The sequence below is a fragment of the Cucurbita moschata genome, unplaced genomic scaffold, assembly GCF_002738365.1.
Source record: "Cucurbita moschata cultivar Rifu unplaced genomic scaffold, Cmos_1.0 Cmo_Scf00011, whole genome shotgun sequence".
Classification (NCBI taxonomy): Eukaryota; Viridiplantae; Streptophyta; class Magnoliopsida; order Cucurbitales; family Cucurbitaceae; genus Cucurbita; species Cucurbita moschata.
Window position 1 is genome coordinate 5,559,661 of NW_019268527.1, and position 20,001 is coordinate 5,579,661.

Consider the following 20,001-nt stretch of genomic DNA (forward strand, 5'->3'; position numbering starts at 1 on the left):
CCCCCCCCCCCCCATCTTCTCCTAACCAAAGTATAATCTTTAAAACCTAATTGTACGGAAATTGAGTTGAAATCAACTCAAAAGAACTGCTTTTTTTCTTTTTTTTTAATACCAGGAAGCAGGTTCATGGATTCATGAAGTACTTTTCATTCAGTTTTCTCTGGGCTCTTTTTCAATGGTTTTATTCTGGGGGAGACAAATGTGGATTCTCACAGTTTCCTACATTTGGATTGAAAGCTTGGAAAAATTCGTGGGTGCTCAACATCTTGCCCCTTTGCGTCTTCTTTCTCCATACTTGGAATTGGTTTTTCTCCCTCAAACTGACTGCCCAAGTATTTTGCAGGTTCTACTTTGATTTCAGCTTGACTTATATTGGAGCAGGGATGATATGCTCCCATATTGTGAACTTGTCGTTGCTTCTCGGTGCGATTCTTTCTTGGGGCATAATGTGGCCCTTAATGGAGGAACTTAAAGGGGAATGGTATCCTGGATCTCTTCCACAGAGCAGTATGAAAAGTCTCAATGGTTACAAGGTACGAAGTAGGAAATGGGGCGTTTCTTTGACATCATGGACATCATTATTGAAGTCTATGCTGAATTATTTTTCTTGTTCCCTTGTTTGGTACAGGTGTTTGTATCAATTGCTCTGATACTTGGAGATGGGCTTTATCATTTCCTTAAGATTCTGTATTTCACTGCCTCGAGCATGTATGCAAAAGCAACCAACAAGAAGCTCAAAACATGTAAAATGATATGATTCTATATGTTGTTTCCTTCAATTTGTCTGCTCAATCTTAGCATGAAGCTAAGTTACCTCTCACCACTTGCAGCACTGTCCACTAAGCATAGTGCATAATGCTGCAACTTGTGTCGGGGGATAGTAGCAGATGTGCCAATTTCCGCGTTTCATTTAATTAATTATGACATAGTGCGTACATGTATGCAGTCCCGGATGACAACCTGGTTCAAACTTTTGATGATCATCGACGAAATGAAGTATTCTTAAGAGATGGTATTCCAATATGGGTGGCAGTTATAGGGTACGTCTGCTTCTCCATCGTCTCTATCATCGTAATCCCGATCATGTTCCCGGAGGTGAAATGGTATTACATAGTTGTTGCCTATACTTTGGCGCCTTCTCTTAGCTTTTGCAATGCATATGGTGCTGGTCTAACTGACATGAATATGGCATATAACTACGGAAAAGTGGCTCTGTTCGTGCTTGCTGCCATGGCTGGTAAAAATGATGGTGTAGTTGCAGGACTTGTGGGATGTGGTTTGATTAAGTCTATTGTTTCCATCTCCTCTGATTTGATGCATGATTTCAAGACTGGCCATCTCACACTTACATCTCCAAGATCCATGCTTGTAAGCCAAGCTATTGGGACAGCGGTAGGCTGCATTGTAGCTCCTCTCACATTCTTTATATTCTACAAGGCTTTTGATTTGGCCGACCCAGATGGTGAATATAAGGTCCCATATGCCATCATATACAGAAACATGGCTATCCTAGGAGTTGAAGGCTTCTCAGCTCTGCCCCAGCATTGCTTGCAGCTATGTTATGGGTTCTTCGGCTTTGCCATAGCAGCCAACATGATGAGAGATTGTATCCCTGCAAAGTTTGGTAAATGGATCCCACTACCGATGGCCATGGCTGTGCCTTTCCTTGTTGGTGCATATTTCGCAATTGATATGTGCATTGGTAGCTTGATCGTGTTCGTGTGGCACTATCTAAATAGTCAAAAGGCAGGATTGATGGTTCCAGCCGTTGCCTCTGGTTTGATATGTGGAGAAGGTTTATGGATTCTTCCTTCATCGATTCTTGCCTTAGCTAAGGTCCATCCCCCAATCTGCATGAGCTTTTTCCCTTCCAGTAAAAGTTGAATCTAGAAAGAGAGTATTAAATATAAACTTTGTAGTATAGATAGAATTTTATGCATAACTCAAGATGTAGAGAAGCTGCAAACTCTTGTTGTATCCTCCTGTATTAATTAAAGCTTAATAAAATATTTTATGGAAGAATTGAATCAAACTGCATCAACAAAACATATTCTTCACCTTGATATTGGCATGCATTCTCATAACACTGTTGCAAAGTATTATCCTCCTCTACTAAACAAATTTATTTTAAAACCAGTCGTTCACATAGAAGCATGGTTCCACGGTGCCCACCATATATGATTGACCTGTTGTCGTTGAGTTCATCAGTGCATGAGTCACCATCACTGAATCAAAGACATTTCATTTATGTTGTTCAATTGTAATTAGAATACTCCTAGACTAAAATCTGTTTATTTTGATGTCAAGGGGAAAAGAGCGTGAACTTCATGAAGGCAACTCATTGTGGAAAGGGAAACTGCCGGTTACTATGGCAAGACTATCACTGAGCAGATGGAACGCAGCCAAATGATAACTTCGCAGCAATGGAGACGTTTAGAAAATGAAATGAATTTATGTCAATCAACTGATGTTCAGCTTCAGTAATTAAAAACATTGATATGTTGAATTGGTTATTTCATTGATTTTATTGAAAGAAGCTTTTTGAAAAGTATGTCGATTACAATGATGCAGACTACTCACATACTGTTAAACTAAAGAAAAGAGTTTGGTGGATAAGGATCCTTGACTGCGTGTGAGCAACCAAATACTTAGCATAGATAAGACGTACGACATAAGATGCGGTGGATGACAATGGCTTTAAATTCGAAGGCTCTGTCTCACACACTTCAAGAAGTGGCAATAATTCTAAGGCTCACATTTTAAGAAGCGGTGAAGTGCAACAGCAAGACACAGAAGGGTATGACTCATTTACTTTGTCAACCTCTTTTCAAAAATGTTTAAATGATGAATACTGAATAGAGTCAAACAGAAAATCTCAACCAAATTCCTGCAGAAAGCTCGCAACTGACCTTAGATGCCAAAGGCAAAGAGGTAGAGCTAACAAAAATTGAGCCCTATGAAGTGAAACAAACGAACTTCTAAGCATAGTTAAGATATTGAAACATAATTTAATTTATAAAGAGCCAAGTTATACTTAAGATTAGCTAGCAGTAGAGATGATCAGTTTGAAGAATCACAAGATGGAACTTCTCAAAGGCTAGAAACTAGATTTAGGAATAAAGCTTGGACAATTCAGCAAATGGACAACGAGTTCAAGTGAATAGAAGCAGAGAACACCTACCCAGTTGATGGAACAACTCACCGTTGATTTAAGGCTCCTGGCAGTTCATTCTCCTACTCGCTAACCAAATACTTGAGTGTGAAGGCACTGACCCAATGTTGGTGGAGCAAGATCCTTTTTCTTTGTGTTTCATCAGTGAATGAAAATCTCCAACGTTTCTCTACTTGCTTCGACATCAACCTCTAGATAACAATGCTGGACCCACACGAATAACGTGTTTTTTGCAAAGTTCAGCTTGCTTAGCATAATTAACTCAATGTACTTAGACATCCCCAAGTTGATCTTTCCCACTCATCACAACATATATTATTAAGCTCAACACTATGACTACGCTCAACAAAACCCCATGAACGAGTTCAGAGCTTCTTCTGGGCATCTCTTTCATTGATGACGCAGATCCAAAACACTTTTTTATTTTTGCAAGATATTTGGTAGGAACTAAGAGATCTGATCTCGGAAAGATATCGACTAAAATTCTTGAATATAGACTTTGGTTAACTAGAAACAGATTACATGAACCAAGTTCACAAAAAAACCAACCCAACAATGTAGACCAGAAGTTATTACTCCAGCTAAACGTACACCAATGACCTAATATTTTCTACTTTTTCAAAATTCATTCTCGTGCTTGTCGATAGGCTACTCCCATTTTCAGCTATTATGCAGCCACTCTGAAACAGATCAAGGTGAGGATGCAATGTTATGCAAATTATAGTGATTCATCATTAAAATCCGTCACTACAACTTGAGTGAGCTTGAGTGAGCTACAAGAATGTGAGCAAAAGAAACATCTGGCTACCCCCTTGAATAAGAGCCAAGAGAGCTGCACTTTCTCTGAGCAGAAGCCTAGATACGGGTCCAGGAAGAATGGCACGTAAACCAACAACCCAACAATTGGGCATTTACTCGTTAAATCGAGGTTTCTATCTTCTCATGGAGGGTCACCACCAAATCATGAGCACCGTCCAATAGTTTCCATACATCAAGTTGCCCGGCCATACTGTTACACTCCCTTATTATTTCGTCCATGCTGTTGTATTTCTCTATAATCAACTTTCTCTTCTGCAATACCGAGGCAGCAATTGCGTAGAGCAGCAGATCCTCCGTGGGTGGGGCTCGTTGCCTAATCCTGCTCCAAGCTGATTTACCTACACCAGCTCTAATAGCTGCCTGATCAGCCCACATCACCTCCCATAGGCACAGTGTCTGTTCAAATGTTAATTCCCTTCTAAAGAGTACCACAACCATCCTATAAACAAAAAAGCAATCCTCCGCTTCGAGATTTTGCAGGTGTCTGTAAAGGTGAGAGTCCTTGAACCTGATGATCCTAGATACAATGTTCAGTTGCTTTCGAATCCCAACCTCATCAAGCCTAAAATTATGCCGAGCTTTCCGCATGAACCCTACAAAGCACCAGAATGCCTCATGATCTTCAGTTATCACGGTAATTATAGGAGAAAGCAGATCACTCATTCCTTGGCAATACCCAATTTCAGGATCATAAAGAGCATATGCTTCAAGAATGGTGACCAACCTAGAAGCATGAAAGATCCTGGATGACTCTAGGTGATCGTAATCTTTCAAACCAACAACCTCAGCCAAATGCCTAGCCTTATCATCCGATACTGCTGCTTGGGATGGTGCATATGCTATCCATTCTGCATTTGCACGCACTGCATCAAGACGGATGATCCGCTGCCATGTTGTGAAGTCTTCATTACTGCGAAATTTGGATGTAACCTCAACCAAGGGAGACAAATTTTTGGAGGTGAAATCAGGATCATTATCTTCTCTACCATCAGAGGAAGGGAATGTATGACTAACTTCAGGATCCCCAGACGAATCTGAGTCAGATGATTCAGTATTTAGAACAGAAGCATCAGCATTTGTCATCCCTCTAGAACTGTCATCCTCTTCCAACAAAACCCCCGAGTTTAAACCCCTTTCATCACTAGAAATTGATTCTCTAGCACTTATCACATCTCCCAAACTAGGAGAGTCATCACCATGAGCAACATGCTGATTGTCCCCCTCCTTGTTGCAGCAGTTCATTGAAGAGTCATCACCATGAGCAGCATGCTGAATGACCCCCTCCTTGTTGCAGCAGTTCATTGAAGAGTCATCACCATGAGCAGCATGCTGAATGACCCCCTCCTTGTGGCAGTTCATATCATCATCATTCAACTTTATACTCTCATCCCCAAACTTCAGTAAAGATCGGCATTGTTTGCGAAGCCTTTCATATTCTTTCCTGCATTATATATGTACCACCTTAAAGTTTAAACTGCCAACTCAGAGCACAGCTATAGGTGGATAAAATACCCCCCACCAACTTATCCAAGAAAAATAGAATTAAATAATATTAGCACTTGACATATACCTCTTCTGTACTCTTACAGCATCTCTTTCTTCTTCAGAACTGGTCAAGTCATAGCTGTTGAAAACATTAGTAGTCATGTCAATACACATTTTGCACACAGCACGATTTTGAACAATACCAAGCATCACAAACACATAGCACAGTAGTACAGCAGGCATATATAGCATGACATGAATCTTCAAAATGAGGGTGTCGCTATGACTAATCCTATAGAAAAGTTAACAAAATATGTATACAGTTTTTTCTTTTGGTAAGAAAAAACTGTATACATTAGTAGTCATGTCAATACACATTTTGCACACAGCACGATTTTGAACAATACCAAGCATCACAAACACATAGCACAGTAGTACAGCAGGCATATATAGCATGACATGAATCTTCAAAATATGTATACAGTTTTTTCTTTTGGTAAGAAATGGTGAATGTATTACGACAAAAAAGGCAAACAACCTAGGGGCAGGTGTAGACGAAACCCAGCCTAAAAGACTATAAACTGTATGTAGAAAATAAATAAAAGATCTTTTTTATAAAAAGATTAAAAAAAAAAAAAAAAAAAAAGAGGAAGGAAAGCAGAATGGCAAGCACGCAAGTTGGAGAAGATGACCCACATTCCTTTCTTTTTTAACAAATTTGAAGCTAGTCAATTTCACTAGTGTTATTCTTTTTATTTAATTTATATTGAGGAATTTTGGAGAAATTTGGAATATCCTCGAAGACCCGAAACAAGCTCAGGAAGTATACAATCAACTAAATAACCATATGGAGCAAGTCGATTAGGATTGAAGACAATGATTGAGTATTATGTTTAGGAGCCTAGTTCGACCTAGTTTAATGATAACTTGGATTAGATAATGTGAAAAGTTTAAAAAAAGTCCTACTTACATCTATACAGCTTCCGCTCGCATGGTTGTGAACTCAGATAGATCATTAGGCTTTTATGCTTTCCAGATTGTTGAAGTTTGATCATTATCACTTCATGAGCATGACTGACATGTTGTATGCCTTCCTACGTTTATTATGCATGATTTAGGGTTTGGATAACCAGTTATTGCCCAGTAATGAATTTGACTATTGCTATGTGTCAGAGTGCTGGCTATCGTGGTATCCATAGACTATGAGTTACTGTTTCATGTATTTTGGTCCTAGTACTTAGTCATGAATTCCATAGCCTCCTTCGATTGACTAGGTACCTTGTAGGAACGGATAGGGCATAGCCCCTATTTGTGAACTAACCAACAGTGGTTAGGGTCTACTTGTTACACATGACTTAGTTGTCACCCATAGAGGATTTCGGGAGTCATAGAGGGTATACTACTGAAGTACTTACGGTGGTGCCTAGTGGGGAGAGTCATGGCCTTTTTACTGTTCCAGCCTAAGTGGCGTAGTGACAAGTAGTTTTACTATTCTAACCCGATGAGGGTACATGAGCAGGTACTTTTACTGTTCTAACTCAATGAGGGTACATGAGGAGGTAGTTTACTGTTCCAGCCTAGAAAGGGCATAGTGACATGTAGTTTACTAATCGTAGGAACAGGTAAATGTTGCCGGCACCACTAAGGAGAATCCACTGATTAAAGCTCAGTAGGTAGACATGTATGGAGTACAGTCACCGTTCAGAGCAAAAAGGGCTCCTCCTGGACTTATGAGTATTACCTTAGGGCCTTTCCATTGGCCAAACGACTCGAGGCACACTTTGCGCAAGACTGACGAAGGACCTAGACATAGATGAAACCTAGAGCCAAGAGGAAACAAAAAACCCTAGGTTGTGAACCTGAGAGGGATTGAGTACTCCTTAAAGGAGGTATGCTGAAAGTTAGTTACACAGCGACCTACAAAATTTGGTATAGACGTTAAGCCACAGTTTGGCTACCGCTATGAGCACATAACCATGTTTTTGTGTGTAGGATTAAGTCTGACAAGAGCCTACAAGTAAGTTGATTACTGAGTATTTTATACTCATCCCATGTTATTCTATTTTTTTTCCAGATGGAGTGTAGACCACTATTGATGACAGGAGCGTGCGGAGCCGTGCACCTGCAGGGGGTGCCCTTCAAATCGAGTCATCTTCTTTCTTGTCATTACATAATTATTTTAAATGCTATTGCTCGAATATTATCTTTCTTGTGTCAGTTTTGAATGCATATTTAAATTTTAAATTTCTTGAGTCTCCCGTTTTACAAAAGAAAATTTTACTGCCATCTTTTTTTCTTATGCAGGAATGGCTCTACACCCTTCAATGTTTGCGTGATACAAACCTAGTAACATAGTCTCTCCAATTATCGCAGATCATCGATTCCAAAACATCGTGATCGTGTGAACAACAAGCAGAACTTCCAACCTTCATTATACTTCAGTATTGCAGACATGCCAGGACAACCTTCTATGTATATTGGGGCATGAGACTCGTTGCTATTATAAAATACAGATCGGATGCGTAGTGCTTAGTAAGAGAAAGGGATGCTAACTAGGGGTGAATCTCCAAGAGACATCTAACTGGCACGGATATGCAATAAGAAGAGGATGAGATCTTAAAAATCATGATGATGGTATAATAGCAATAATAATGAACTAGATAGACACGTTTTGGCTAAGCAAGAAGAGATGATCAAGGAGTTCCTTCTTCATCTTTTTTTTTCCAAGAAAGGAAAGTTTTTGTGGCAAGTTGGGATGTGTTCTAACTTTGAGGAGAGAGGTACAGTAGAATTTTTTGAGGACTTTAGAGATCACCGTTGGTCCCTTGTTAAAGTCGATGTTTATCTTTGGCTTTGGTGGCAAAACCTTTTTACAATTAACTTTCAGGTCTTATTTTGCTTGACTTGAGGCCCTACTTGTGGTGTTTTTCCCTTTGTGGACTCCCCTTTTGTATTCCCTTACGATTCTTTATTTTTTTCCATCAATGAAAGCTCGGTTATTGATCAAAAAATAAAATAAATAAACAATGAACTAGATGGAAAGAAACTTGTGCATCAAATCACTCCTTTCTTGCCCACAAACAATGATTGTAAGGATAAAAGAGCAATGTAGAGAAGACCATACAAATCTATACACAAGACCCAAGAGCAAGAAATTTATGTTTTTAACTCCAAAACCTTTAGAGAGGGAAACTTTGGAAAAGATCAACAAGCCAGCCTAGATATTTTCAAGCTCATTAAGATTACATTGGTCACACAATCTGAGGTTCTGAGTTAAAATAGCTCATATATTTGGTTTAAGATGATGCACTTGATAGGAGCCAGAAGAATCAGCATTCTAGCCATATCCCTCATGGACTAAAGAACTAAAATATTTTGTACATAAAACAAGAGAATAAGCATATGCAAGATCACGAAAAGAAGGGGGCTGGGGATTCACTTACACTCCAAGAAGGAATGGCCAGACCTCTGCTCTAATACTTGGATCTACACCCTGGTAGACATCATCAGATCAAAATCTAATGGGTAAGTACCTCAAAGTTATGAAAGAAGAAACTTATTCAACGCTGGATAGAAAATGCACGAGACAAAAGGATTTATACTCACTCCACTCCGAACTTTTTTTAAAAACTTAAGGCCGCCATCTCGAAGTTTCCCATCTGGCGTATACAAACTCCTCCATTGTTGCGGTGAAAGTGCGTGCTTTCTTTTCTTGCGTGACCAAGGCGATTTAAGGCGTCCCCTAAGACATGGTTAATACAGCGAAGTCAATTCATTTTTAAATTTATCCAATGAAATGGAATACCCTCAGCACGATACACAATTACCTATATATGTACCTCCTTCTAAGGAGGACAATGACACTAATAATTCACCAGTTACAGCTGAAAAATAAAAAGATGCCTAAAATGATAAAGTACTCTGAATAACCGAAGCAAACTGGAGATTTAGATAGTAACTTCACAATGTAAGAAAGGAACCTAAATGTGAAGGAAACTAGATACTCCAGAAATGTAAAGGAGACATGGTACTGAGACGACCTAAACACCTAGATTGAGCAAAAGATCAACCCTAGAAAAACGACCAAAACCCGAAATGGCCAAGATCCCTGTCGAAAACTAGGTTTATGCTTAATTTTGAGCTGAATAAGAGAAATGGGAAGCAAAAGAGGAAGGAAAGAGAGACTCACCGATCAGAGGAGGAAGAAGAAGCCGGTGAAGAAGAAGTAACAACGAATAGAACCGAACGCAAATGAACCCATGACGACGAGGCTGACGACAAGGAAGATGAAGAAGGAGGAGAATTGGAATTCGGATCCGGAGACGATGGAGTTGGAGTTTGTTTAAGAGCTCTCATCTATGGAAAATTGACTAGTGGGCATAAAGGAATTGGGGTTTGGTAAATTCCCCTGTTTACTAGCGAATGAACCCCTTCTTTGTGGCCCCCTTAGAGATGAATGTGAAATTGTGGGAAGAAAAGATTGCTATGGGTTTTACCTACTGGCAGAGTAGAAGAGAACGACGACCACAGCGAGGCCCGCCAAGGCCGTGACCGCGACGGCTGCATTCGGCCGTGCCCCCGCCATCATCCGGGAGACGAAGCCGCCGCCGACGCCGAAGGAGCGGGCGATGTCGGTGCCGGAGGCGATCATAGAGGGGAAGAAGATGCAGATCGGAGCTTCGTTGGCAATGGGTTATCCTTTAGGAGAATGAATCTAAGAGAGGCTTGAAGTATGGTTGGGGGCCAAGAGCATGGAGTTGGCTTTTTCCACGTACGAGAAGGGAAGGAGAGCAAGTTCCTTTTGTATATGCCGCTTTGTCTCTCTCTAGATGCAGAAAAGGAGGAGAGAGAAGAAGACGAAGACGAAGACGAAGACGAAGACGAAGAAGAAGAAGAAACACTCAGAAGTGGATTACTCCGTCAAGTGTCTCATCCCTGCCCCCACTTTTTTACCTTTAAACCCTTTCTTTTGCTCATCTTCACTGCCACCTCATCCCCTAACCTCCCAAATTTTCTATTTCAATCATCTTTGCAAATCAACGTACTAAACATTCATTTAATTAAAACATTAATCATTCAAAGAAATATATATCTTTTTTTAATTCGTTTGTTACTTTAACATCTAACTCCTCAACACTGGGCTGAAATTATCCCGAGGTTGGGCCAACGGACCCCATTCTGCATCCTCAACGTGGCCTCTTGATGACTTTGATTTGGGCTTAGATTTGTGAAATACGTACCCAAACATAAGAGAATCAGACACAATTGGGATACGGTAATCCTGCACCCAAACACCCATCCCTACAAAACCCTAATTCAAAACCATATAAAATGGGCTTGTAATCGCCGTTCCAACGAGGAGGTAAGTGTCGCAAAGGCAGAGTTGCAAACCAGAGAGAGCCTTAACGACGACACGACAGGATGCAGATCTTCGTCAAAACCCTTACTGGGAAGACGATTACGTTGGAAGTTGAGTCCAGCGACACCATCGACAATGTCAAAGCTAAGATCCAGGACAAGGAAGGTTCGATTTTTTTCCTAAATTATCTGCTTTTTTAAGCAATGTTTCTTTTTCTTCTTTTCATCGTTCTTAATGCATCTGTTTTGGATTTTAATGATTCGCGGTGCATGTTTCAGGTATTCCTCCGGACCAGCAGAGGCTTATCTTCGCTGGGAAGCAGCTTGAGGATGGGCGAACTCTCGCCGACTACAACATCCAGAAGGGTTGGTGCTATGCCTTTCATTGTATTCTCTTTCCTATTTAGAAAAATAAATCGTGCTAATAAAATTTGAGAAAATAGCGAATTATTTGTTGATTAGGTAATCTCATCCACTGGGTTTGGTTTATCTGTAAATCTTATTTTGCGACCGTCTTGGTTTTAGTTTGAATACATGCTTTGCCTGTTGATTAGCGTTTTGTATGTCATGTGACACCTGTGAGACTCGAAACTGGTTGTGGAGTTTCCGTTCTGACATCGTCAAGTTACACTTTCTGATTCTTGTAAAGAGCTAGGATGTGCTCAATTACCATCTGAAAATGTTTTCAAACTTGCAGCTATCTACTTTGGTTGCGAAGCAAATAAAGAATTTGAGTTAGTTCATACTTCACAGTTATATAATATTGCGAATAGGATCTTTTGGTATTAATAGGTCTCTAAACAATGATTTATTCCAAAATTTAGGGATGTATTTAAAACGCCTCCTGATGACTTAGATTAGTGCAGTGTTCTAAAAAGTGAAAATTGCATCCATCATTTTTCTCTTCCTTGTAGAGTCAACTCTGCACTTGGTGCTCAGGCTTCGTGGTGGTATTATTGAGCCCTCTTTGATGGCTTTGGCTAGGAAGTACAATCAGGACAAGATGATCTGCCGCAAGTAAGCTTCTATACTTTTCATTATTTATATAAAGATGTTCCGATCGGTTCTTCAAGATGGAGGGGTTTGTGGTTTTGTTTTGCAATTAAAATTATACTCGGAGTTGGTATGTGTTGGGTGGTTATCCATACCTTTTCTGTTTTAATTTCTTTAGCATTGGTTCAATTTCCAATTAAGTGTATCAACATCCTATGTCTTTAGAAGCCAAAACGTTGCATTAGAGTTAAAATTTATATACGTACGTTTGTGGTGGCTTTCTTCTTAATCATTATCAAAGGTTTCTCACGTACAATTGTATTACAACAGGTGCTATGCCCGCCTGCACCCTCGTGCTGTCAACTGCAGGAAAAAGAAGTGTGGACACAGCAACCAGGTAATTTATTGTTTCCTGGTGTAATTTTCTGATAAATCTGTAAATCTTGCTGCCACTACTTATAACCTTTTTGGGTTAATCATTGACTTGCAGTTGAGGCCAAAGAAGAAGATCAAGTAGACCATTGATTTCGAGACAGGAAAGCTATGCAAAAGTTTATGTTTTTATTTATTTTTGGGTGCATTTATGCTCAGAACTCTTTGGTTAACACTCATTAGGAGTTGGAATTGTTGTAATTTTTGTTTCTGCGACATTCTCAGTTATGGTATGTTTTGTTATTGACTTTGGAGTACCAAATCTTCGGTCATTTTATTTCCCATTAACAGCTCATTTTTGGACTCTTTCCCACTGTTAACAAGTAACTAGAATGCTAAATATTGGGACAACCATCTAAAATAATCGATAATACATTTTGACTGTGATTGGGCTTTGGGAAGAAGCAACTATACAATAATTCAAAGTATACTAAAACGTGCCACTACATGAAGATTGGGGATCAGGTACTGATCTTGCCGATGGCTTCATTTCTTGGTGAAGATATGGCTGATGGTTGAGTCCAATTCTGGTTCAGTTGGAAGTCCTTTCGGACGATGATATATAAACACCTTCATAATAATACTATCGTAGCATAATTCTTTCAAAATGATGACAAACACGTTCATAAGAGATCCCAGGAATGAAGCTGGTTTCTTTAATGCACTGATGCATCTGAAAGCATTGAACGTCCATTTTTTCTTCTGTTTGTTTCTTTTGTAAGTGCACAAACAAGGGATTAAAACATTCTACTTGCTTTGTCCATGCAAAACTCTTGAGTGCAGCTACCATGGGAACTTGGATTCATAGTAAATGTGTTACAAAGCAACTAGCAAGTCTCCAGTTTCTTGGATTAGTTCATATTAACCAACTCTAATTGGCAATCTTTAATGTCAAGCAGTTAGCTAAACCGATGAGCTGAGGGAACAGTTTCTTTGTGAAGATGTAAAGCCATGGAAAGATGGCACCTAGAATTCAAGTTGTTCGGGGAGCCAATCTGATAGTAATAAGACCGGACCTAGCAGTATTAAGACCAATATTTGTGAGCCACTTTTAGTTAACTCTGGAATCCTTTGTCATCCCTGCAAATTTAGGCACTGCAGACTGCTACACGAGGTTTAGTTCTAAGTGGATGTAGCCTAGTTTTCTCTGGAATCGTCTCATCCCCAGAAACTTAGCCCCTGCAAGTGCAAACTGCTACACGGCTGATATTCAAAGATGACACCACCATCCGACTCAAAATCGCACCATACTTGCTCCTCACTGTGGCTATTGCCGTTGCTTCTGCCTTCCAACAAATGGGTCGCTTGATGTCCTCCTCCATTCTCAGTCTTTGAATTGTTGTTCAAATACGTGACTCCATTCTGTTCCGGTTCATCTTCTAAGATTTCTAGCTTTGCTTGATTCTCATCAGCGTTTTTTCCAAAATTAGTGGAATAACATCCCTCACCAGGTTCTTCTTGAACAAGCTCGCCTAACTTTTGCAACTGTTTCAAATACCGGGGGAGTGCTTACCACTACAGTTCATGATGAACTGATGAAAATGGAAAAAGGAGTTTATGGTACCTGTGAGAGCAAGGAGTTGTTCTCTTCCTGTAAAGTTCTAAACTGAGACGCTAGATTATCATAACTAGCTCTGAGGCTCCTGAAATCGTTCTCCATCTGCTTCGACTTCCATCTTGCTCTTCTATTCTGAAACCATATAGAAATCTGGCGAGGTTGGAGTCCCAACTCGGCTGCCAGCTGCACCTTCTTCCTCGAATCAAGCTTTGAATCCGATGAATAAAATATGGACTCCAGTGACCTGATTTGTTCATCACTAAACCTTCTTTTGTTCATGTTGTTGCTCTTCTTCTTCTTCTTCTTCTTCCTCCTAGGAGTTGGACATGTCTGCGAAGAGGCTACTTCCAAATTTTGTATTTTGATGTACTCCGGTCTCTCCATAACTTTTGTTGAAACTACAAGCTCTCTCGGAAAGGATTAGAGATAAGAATATATTTATAGGGGGAAGTGTGAAACAACAAATGTTTGCATGGAAACCAATGGAGCTCAATAGCGTGTGGTTTTTTCCAGCCCATGTCCTGTGGTCGTCTGCATCCATTTTTCCCTTTTCAGCTTCAAAACTAAGCGCCACCACCACCCTCTACAGTATATTTTTTTTTTCTTCTTCAAAACCTTTTGCTATAAAGGCACTACACTACATGCTTATCCTGGCCTAGCTAGCTTCCCATGCATTGAACCCCTTTCCTTTTACACGGGCACAAATATCTGCTGTGTCTTGCATAAATATCGTAGTGATGAATTTCAATCAGAGCCTTTAATTTCAGTTTGAATGAGATCTAATATCTGGGATTGGCTATGGCTGTGTGTGGCCAAATACAGACGAAGTGAAGGTATTGTGGATATTGTTGTCAAATCCATAGCATATTTACAAAGGGAAGAGGCGGCTTTGGCTTTTGGCTGGTGTTTGATGGATGGCACGGCACAAAGCAGTGGAATTTGGGGATCCAAGACGGCGATGGATTGCCATATTTAGCAGTGAGCGTAAGGTATAAATTGGTTTCTTGTTTATTCATAAAAGGACATGGCTTGCACGCCACGGCCCTTGCGAGTTCATGACGCTGACAATCTCCTTTGATACAACGAACCAATGAAATTTCTGAGTGTCAGGGTGCCGTTTTGGGAAACACCCAAAAAAAGAAAAGGAAAAAGAAAAAGAAAGATAGCTTAGTTTGGTAGTAAGGTCTTGTAGGCAGCAGGAGAAGGTGGCTTTGAATTTTGAAGCTTTGGCTGGCTAATACTTCGAGGGAACTTAGTGATGGTTTCAAAATTGATTTCAAAATGAATGATAAAGCATCACGCTTTGAAGCGTAGGCATTGCATTGAATGAAGATAAGATAATTAGTTACTGGGTAGGAGATTGGAGTGAAGTTTCTGTGAGAAGGAATGAGTTCTGAAAATCCATGTTCTTCATTGCTCGAAGCCTCCCTCCTCCGCCGCCGCTGCAGCCTCTACCCCAACCCCAATCCCCGTTTTCCGATTACCATCCTCTTCCTCATCAACCTCTCCGGCAACAAGAAAACCCATCACGACGTGGGGGCTAATGCCTTCCAACGTGGTGAGGGCATCTTGGTCGGTGTAGAACAGGCTAATATCCGGAAGGGGTATGCGGCGGTTTGTGATTCCTGTTTATGAAGCTCGTCAAGGAATCCGAGGAGGAGGGAGGAGTAGGGGGTCCAACCATTATAATCCTCTGCCCCCGCTCCGGCTTACCCTGAACTGAGGTTCCAGAAATGCCCCCACATCTCTTCTTCTCTTTTCTCCTCTTTATTCCTCCTCCATTCCTTCTTACTTACTTTCTTTCATCGTCTTCTTCACATTCAACTTTAGTTTGCTCACTGCTTTCTATCTTCGGCTTAATAAAGCATTCCCACCTACCAAACAGCCTCAACAAATTGAGAAATACACATGGATGTTAGGTTCAGCTTCAACCCACCTTCACCAAACTCTTCATTTTCCTAAACTTGATTCAAACCAACTCCAACCCTGCGCACCATATTCCTTTCACCAACAATTCAACAAAAAACATTGAACCAACCAACACGTGAACTCTCAGGGAAAGTTCCATCACTGTTTTCCCTATCAACTTCTGTCTCCTGGGTTATGCATCTGCATCTACCATCTACCATCTACCATCTCTATGTGCTAACTATGTAGCAGCAGAATGATAATGAAAAAACACAAACACACAGCATCCAGAATGCAGAATGTAGATGATCAAAAACAAATGACTAAAGCGAGGAGGTTGATTAAGAGAGTTTCCAGTTAGAAACATTGAAAGCAAGTTCCAAGTGTTCCCAGGGACCAACCCTACAGAATCCATCAGTCCATCCATCATAACATCGTCACAGATAAACGACTACGAGCCTCAAAATGCCATCCACTCTATAAAAAAAAAAATTAAAAAAAATTAAAAAAAAAAAAAAAAAAACTAGACAAATATCTCATTCACCAACAACACCTAGTTCTAGGTACACCAAAAGGTACCAACTCAACTCCACTGCAGAGGATCATGCACCACCAAACCCCACAACCCCTTTGGACATATCTCTATAACCATAATATATATATGCAATATATATATATATATAAATATATCTATTGGGCACTAGGCCCACATGGGATAGAAGCAGGGAGCATCAGTTCAGCTGGGCACGAGGAGAGCGAGGGCGAACTGGGGTCTTTGATGGGCTTACCCTGAAAACAAAACCCATAAGAATCAAAACGGTTTTACTCCTTCAAACAAAATCACAACACGTTTCTCAAAATACCCAATACCAGAAAAGGAAACAAGAACAAGCTATACTAACCTTATTGGCAGGGAACCCAACACCACTCCACTGCAATTAAGTGCAGCAATTGCACTCTCAGCCTGCAAATTAAAAATAAATGCAATACTGTTACGCAAAGTCATGGTGAAGTTACAGCCAAACACGACTTCATTCATGTAACTGCATGGGTAAACACCCATGTCTCTAGAAAGTCTTTTAGGGCATAGCTAATGCTTTGTTATTCACAAACATGAAAAACAATAATCACTCAAATGAAAAACAATCAATCTTTGACGATTTAATAGATGATATATGCATTACAAAGATATTAGAAATTGCTCGACAGATGTGAATGCAGCATCTTAAAGCCATCACTCAAGTGCTCTCCATTCTATATGCCACAAAACTAACGATGTATTGGTGAATGATAACTACAAGAATCACAACAGACTTGTTGATAAGGCAAACCACATCCATTATTAAGTTTACATATAGATATAACAAGTAAAGCAGTACTCTAAATGCATTCTGTACCCCATAAAAGCAAAGATGCATTGATGGATGGTAAATGCAAGAACCACACATCAGATTTAGTTGATAATTGTTCTTGATCAAAAAAATGTGAAGGAAAGATCCCACTGAATTGAATTGGATCCATGGATCTAAGAAATAGTGAGAATTCTTGATCTCTCTCGGTTCAAAAATCCAGAATTTGAATTGATGGCTGTTCATTAATCAAGTCAATCAAACTAGGCAAGTTTGTCTTGCTTGCCGTCACCCCCGTTTTGGCGTGAGTTTCTTCTGGGTTAGGAAGTAGCAAACCAAATTCATCCTCACCACCCCTCTAATAGTTGAAAAGGCAAACCATGTCCATCCTCATCACTTCTCTAATGCTCAATCTCCAACCCCCACCCCCACAAAAGGAAAAGAAGAAAGAAGTGTAAAAAAAAAAAAAAAAAAAAAGCAATAAAATCAACGGAAGTGAACAAGATTACCATGGTAAACTCAACAAAAGCTATACGAGTGGAATGATGATAATCTCCAAGTAGCCTAAGGCGCTGAACCTACACAAGGTTAACAGATTACGTAGATTAAGCCACAACCAGAAAACATAAAAGCGCTGTAAAGAGAATCAAATAAAATTCCGAAGAAATAAGACATCTGTTAAACGAAGAAGAACAGACCTCTCCACATAGTGATTCAAAGAACAGCTTGACCTCTGCTTGAGTAACCTACATGACATCACATGCCATGAAAACAATCAATATAACAATCGAGCATATTTAAGTTCATTCATTCTCTCCTCTTCCAAAAACACAGTTCTCAAATTCATTCAGAAAGTTTTTCACTTGCCCTACCTTCTTGTCAATATTTGTACAATAGATAGTTCTTGAGCACATCTCACGTTCATCATCCGACTAGAAACAATAAAACACAAGAAAATCAGTTTCAAGAAAAGAAGTACAATAAATTAAAATGAGTTGATAGCATTGCTAGGAACAAATTAGAATGGATAAAAAAAAATGACGGAGTGACATTGAAGACGGTTAATTACCCTGGGTAAAAAGTCAGGATTGACAGGTGCTATGGCAGTTTTTGAGGGCAGCACTCTAACTGGATAGAAACCAAGAACTGTCCCTGAAAGACTCAAGGAAGCTCTTGCACCCTCTGCTAGCATGAAGCAAATTAGATATGATATAGTCGGAAATACATCTAAATATACTGAGCTTGGGAGTGTACCTTCATCCGTGAACTCAATGAAGGCAAAATGAAGAATGGAGTTGGGATCACCGCAGATACGACAGTCAACAACCTATTGAAGATACATCACATTAAGCTAGCAGTAAAATGCCAAAAAAAAAAAAAAAAAAAAACAGATCAAATGAAAGGAAAGAGAATAACCCGCTACCTCTCCACAGCCAGCAAAGACAGTAGCAAGTAGCTCTTCAGTCACCTACAATGCAATTCCATGGTCCAAAAATGGATTGGTCAAAAAGGAGAAGTGCAAGGCATATAATCAAGGGAGTTTTGGAAATGGAGGTCTCTTACCTGCTGATCGATGTCTGATACATAGACCGTCCTCCGGGTCATCTCATCCCTCTTCACCGCATTCATCTTATTATTCATCCTCCTTCTCCCTTGGCTAAAACCATTCTTCTTCTAAGCGAAAAGAATAAAGGAAACAAACAAGAGAAACCAAATCAATAGTAGATTCATTCAACACAAAATAGATTTCTCTAAAATCTATAGGTGCTAAAATGTGCAATCAAATAATACATAATCAAGCTGCTCTTCTAGCAGGTTAACAGCACTACAAAATAAAAAAAAAACACTTCAATGTTCAAAAACTCCAACACCCGACCCTACAAAACCATCATGTAATCTTGAGGGTTTTTGTAGTACAGAAATCAAAGCGAGGTGCACGGCATTCAAAGTTTAGTAATAGTATAAATAACAGTTCGACGTCTTTCAAATCATCCAAAATCCCCACATACCCTTCGATTCATATGCCCTTCGTTGTTGACAGAATTAGCTTGCAATAGAAAGTCGTTAGTATACCCAAGCCCACCAGCGCCGAAGTAACCAGACAAATTTTTAGCAAGCGAAGGAGGGATAAATTCCTCAGCCATGGGATTCAATTTGGATAGTAAGTCCTCCAGATCGCTCATGTCCCTCTTAAAGTTTTCTCCTCCATCCGCTCCATTTATCACTCCGTTAGGCCTCTGATTCATCCCATACCCGGCAGCAGACTTCACCATCAGCGTCTGGGCATTAGCTTCAAACCCGTTGGGCATCTGAGGCATTTGAGGCTTGAAATTGACTGAAGGAAGTGAAAAGGAAGCAGCGGTAGCTGCTCTCTCCTGAAGCTGTGCCTTCATCTGTACATCGTGATCATTGCCGTTGGAATGAAAGTCGGGTTCTCCATTCATGGGGACCGTAGAATCGCTGTTGGGCTTCTGAGTCTCAACATCGTTGGGGTCATTAGAATCGGAGGAAACCATGGTATTTTCCAAAGTTTGACTTGGAGAACCGATTTTGGGTCCAACATTCTCAGGAACCGCCATGATAAGAGAAAGAGTAGGGGTGAAAAGGCGGTTGTTTTGCAGTGTTATTCTGAAAATCAATTGAATCGTATGATCAGAAAGGAGAAAAACGAAAAAGCGGGGAAAGAAGTGGGGGATGGGTGTTACCTGAGGGGAGGGCAGGGGTTATGTATCTAACACATTTCCATTGGTAAAGGAGTGAAGGCAGCAGGAGATCGAAGTGAGGGAGCAGAAGCAGAATTGAAGAGGATCGAACAGAGAAGGAAAACCCCTGTGCGCGAATTAAGAAAAGGTAAGGGTGGTGTTGTTGCTATGAAAAAAACAAGAGAGAAAATGTTAATGGGTTGTAAGGGTGGGGGGGGGGGGGGG

The 20,001-nt window shown here is 40.1% G+C and overlaps 5 protein-coding genes and 1 long non-coding RNA gene across 12 annotated transcripts in view; 3 read left to right on the top strand and 3 right to left on the bottom strand.

Annotated features, from left to right (window-relative positions):
• The window catches only part of LOC111449472 (metal-nicotianamine transporter YSL3-like), a 4,355-nt gene extending 2,323 nt beyond the window's left edge, over nucleotides 1-2,032 (top strand). For both annotated transcript variants that reach the window (XM_023089377.1, XM_023089376.1), the window contains exons 5-8: nucleotides 116-250; nucleotides 344-533; nucleotides 629-743; nucleotides 947-2,032. In XM_023089377.1, the coding sequence (XP_022945145.1) occupies nucleotides 116-250; nucleotides 344-533; nucleotides 629-743; nucleotides 947-1,884 (1,378 nt within the window). In that variant the 3' untranslated portion in view covers nucleotides 1,885-2,032. The remainder of the gene's footprint in view (nucleotides 1-115; nucleotides 251-343; nucleotides 534-628; nucleotides 744-946) is intronic.
• Nucleotides 2,033-3,643: 1,611 nt separating this feature from the next.
• LOC111449473 (small G protein signaling modulator 2-like) lies at nucleotides 3,644-10,424 on the bottom strand. Of its 4 annotated transcripts, XM_023089382.1 has the most exons (6): nucleotides 9,973-10,424; nucleotides 9,666-9,827; nucleotides 9,083-9,218; nucleotides 8,920-8,969; nucleotides 5,562-5,615; nucleotides 3,644-5,432 (listed from the first exon to the last, which is right to left on the bottom strand). In XM_023089382.1, the coding sequence occupies exons 1-6, from the start codon at nucleotides 10,125-10,127 to the stop codon at nucleotides 4,091-4,093; spliced, it is 1,899 nt and encodes a 632-aa protein (XP_022945150.1). In that variant the 5' UTR covers nucleotides 10,128-10,424; the 3' UTR covers nucleotides 3,644-4,090. The 4 variants fall into 4 exon arrangements, with proteins under 4 accessions (XP_022945150.1, XP_022945147.1, XP_022945146.1 ...); XM_023089379.1 differs by lacking the exon at nucleotides 9,666-9,827 and having other exon boundaries at nucleotides 9,973-10,421; XM_023089378.1 differs by having other exon boundaries at nucleotides 9,666-10,103.
• A 385-nt stretch (nucleotides 10,425-10,809) lies between these two features.
• On the top strand, nucleotides 10,810-12,554 carry LOC111450050 (ubiquitin-60S ribosomal protein L40). The gene is made up of 5 exons (XM_023090196.1): nucleotides 10,810-11,000; nucleotides 11,114-11,200; nucleotides 11,749-11,851; nucleotides 12,158-12,224; nucleotides 12,318-12,554. The coding sequence occupies exons 1-5, from the start codon at nucleotides 10,898-10,900 to the stop codon at nucleotides 12,342-12,344; spliced, it is 387 nt and encodes a 128-aa protein (XP_022945964.1). The 5' UTR covers nucleotides 10,810-10,897; the 3' UTR covers nucleotides 12,345-12,554.
• Nucleotides 12,555-12,633: 79 nt separating this feature from the next.
• On the top strand, nucleotides 12,634-12,832 carry LOC111450052. Its single transcript, XR_002711752.1, has 2 exons — nucleotides 12,634-12,724; nucleotides 12,762-12,832. It is a non-coding gene; the product is annotated as an uncharacterized LOC111450052 (long non-coding RNA).
• A 182-nt stretch (nucleotides 12,833-13,014) lies between these two features.
• LOC111450049 (homeobox-leucine zipper protein ATHB-12-like) lies at nucleotides 13,015-16,788 on the bottom strand. The gene is made up of 3 exons (XM_023090195.1): nucleotides 16,785-16,788; nucleotides 13,824-14,226; nucleotides 13,015-13,744 (listed from the first exon to the last, which is right to left on the bottom strand). Exons 2-3 carry the CDS (start codon nucleotides 14,199-14,201, stop codon nucleotides 13,418-13,420), a joined length of 705 nt encoding a protein of 234 aa, XP_022945963.1. The 5' UTR covers nucleotides 14,202-14,226; nucleotides 16,785-16,788; the 3' UTR covers nucleotides 13,015-13,417.
• Nucleotides 16,032-20,001, bottom strand: part of LOC111450047 (polyadenylate-binding protein-interacting protein 12-like) — a 4,638-nt gene continuing 668 nt past the window's right edge. Inside the window, exons 2-12 of one of the 3 annotated variants that reach the window (XM_023090190.1) lie at nucleotides 19,780-19,903; nucleotides 19,084-19,702; nucleotides 18,638-18,748; nucleotides 18,498-18,542; nucleotides 18,329-18,401; nucleotides 18,144-18,256; nucleotides 17,947-18,006; nucleotides 17,773-17,820; nucleotides 17,584-17,652; nucleotides 16,628-16,689; nucleotides 16,032-16,514 (exon numbers count right to left, since the gene is read on the bottom strand). In XM_023090190.1, coding sequence (XP_022945958.1) covers nucleotides 16,457-16,514; nucleotides 16,628-16,689; nucleotides 17,584-17,652; nucleotides 17,773-17,820; nucleotides 17,947-18,006; nucleotides 18,144-18,256; nucleotides 18,329-18,401; nucleotides 18,498-18,542; nucleotides 18,638-18,748; nucleotides 19,084-19,653 — 1,209 coding nt within the window. In that variant the 5' untranslated portion in view covers nucleotides 19,654-19,702; nucleotides 19,780-19,903 and the 3' untranslated portion in view covers nucleotides 16,032-16,456. Of the gene's footprint in view, nucleotides 16,515-16,627; nucleotides 16,690-17,583; nucleotides 17,653-17,772; nucleotides 17,821-17,946; nucleotides 18,007-18,143; nucleotides 18,257-18,328; nucleotides 18,402-18,497; nucleotides 18,543-18,637; nucleotides 18,749-19,083; nucleotides 19,703-19,779; nucleotides 19,986-20,001 lie in introns of those variants that run through there. The other 2 variants (XM_023090191.1, XM_023090192.1) reach the window with 2 other exon arrangements.

Excerpts from the sequence above, each read along its gene's own strand:
- LOC111450049 (XM_023090195.1), bottom strand. The coding sequence starts at position 14,201 with ATGGAGAGACCGGAGTACATCAAAATACAAAATTTGGAAGTAGCCTCT. Across the intron at positions 13,745-13,823 it reads ACAACTCCTTGCTCTCACAG|TTGCAAAAGTTAGGCGAGCT; the intron begins GTACCATAAACT and ends TATTTGAAACAG.
- LOC111449473 (XM_023089382.1), bottom strand. The coding sequence starts at position 10,127 with ATGATCGCCTCCGGCACCGACATCGCCCGCTCCTTCGGCGTCGGCGGC. Across the intron at positions 9,219-9,665 it reads TCTTCTTCCTCCTCTGATCG|GGGACGCCTTAAATCGCCTT; the intron begins GTGAGTCTCTCT and ends ACCATGTCTTAG. Across the intron at positions 5,616-8,919 it reads TGGCCATTCCTTCTTGGAGT|CTATGACTTGACCAGTTCTG; the intron begins GTAAGTGAATCC and ends TGTTTTCAACAG.
- LOC111450050 (XM_023090196.1), top strand. The coding sequence starts at position 10,898 with ATGCAGATCTTCGTCAAAACCCTTACTGGGAAGACGATTACGTTGGAA. Across the intron at positions 11,201-11,748 it reads CGACTACAACATCCAGAAGG|AGTCAACTCTGCACTTGGTG; the intron begins GTTGGTGCTATG and ends TCTTCCTTGTAG. Across the intron at positions 11,852-12,157 it reads GACAAGATGATCTGCCGCAA|GTGCTATGCCCGCCTGCACC; the intron begins GTAAGCTTCTAT and ends GTATTACAACAG.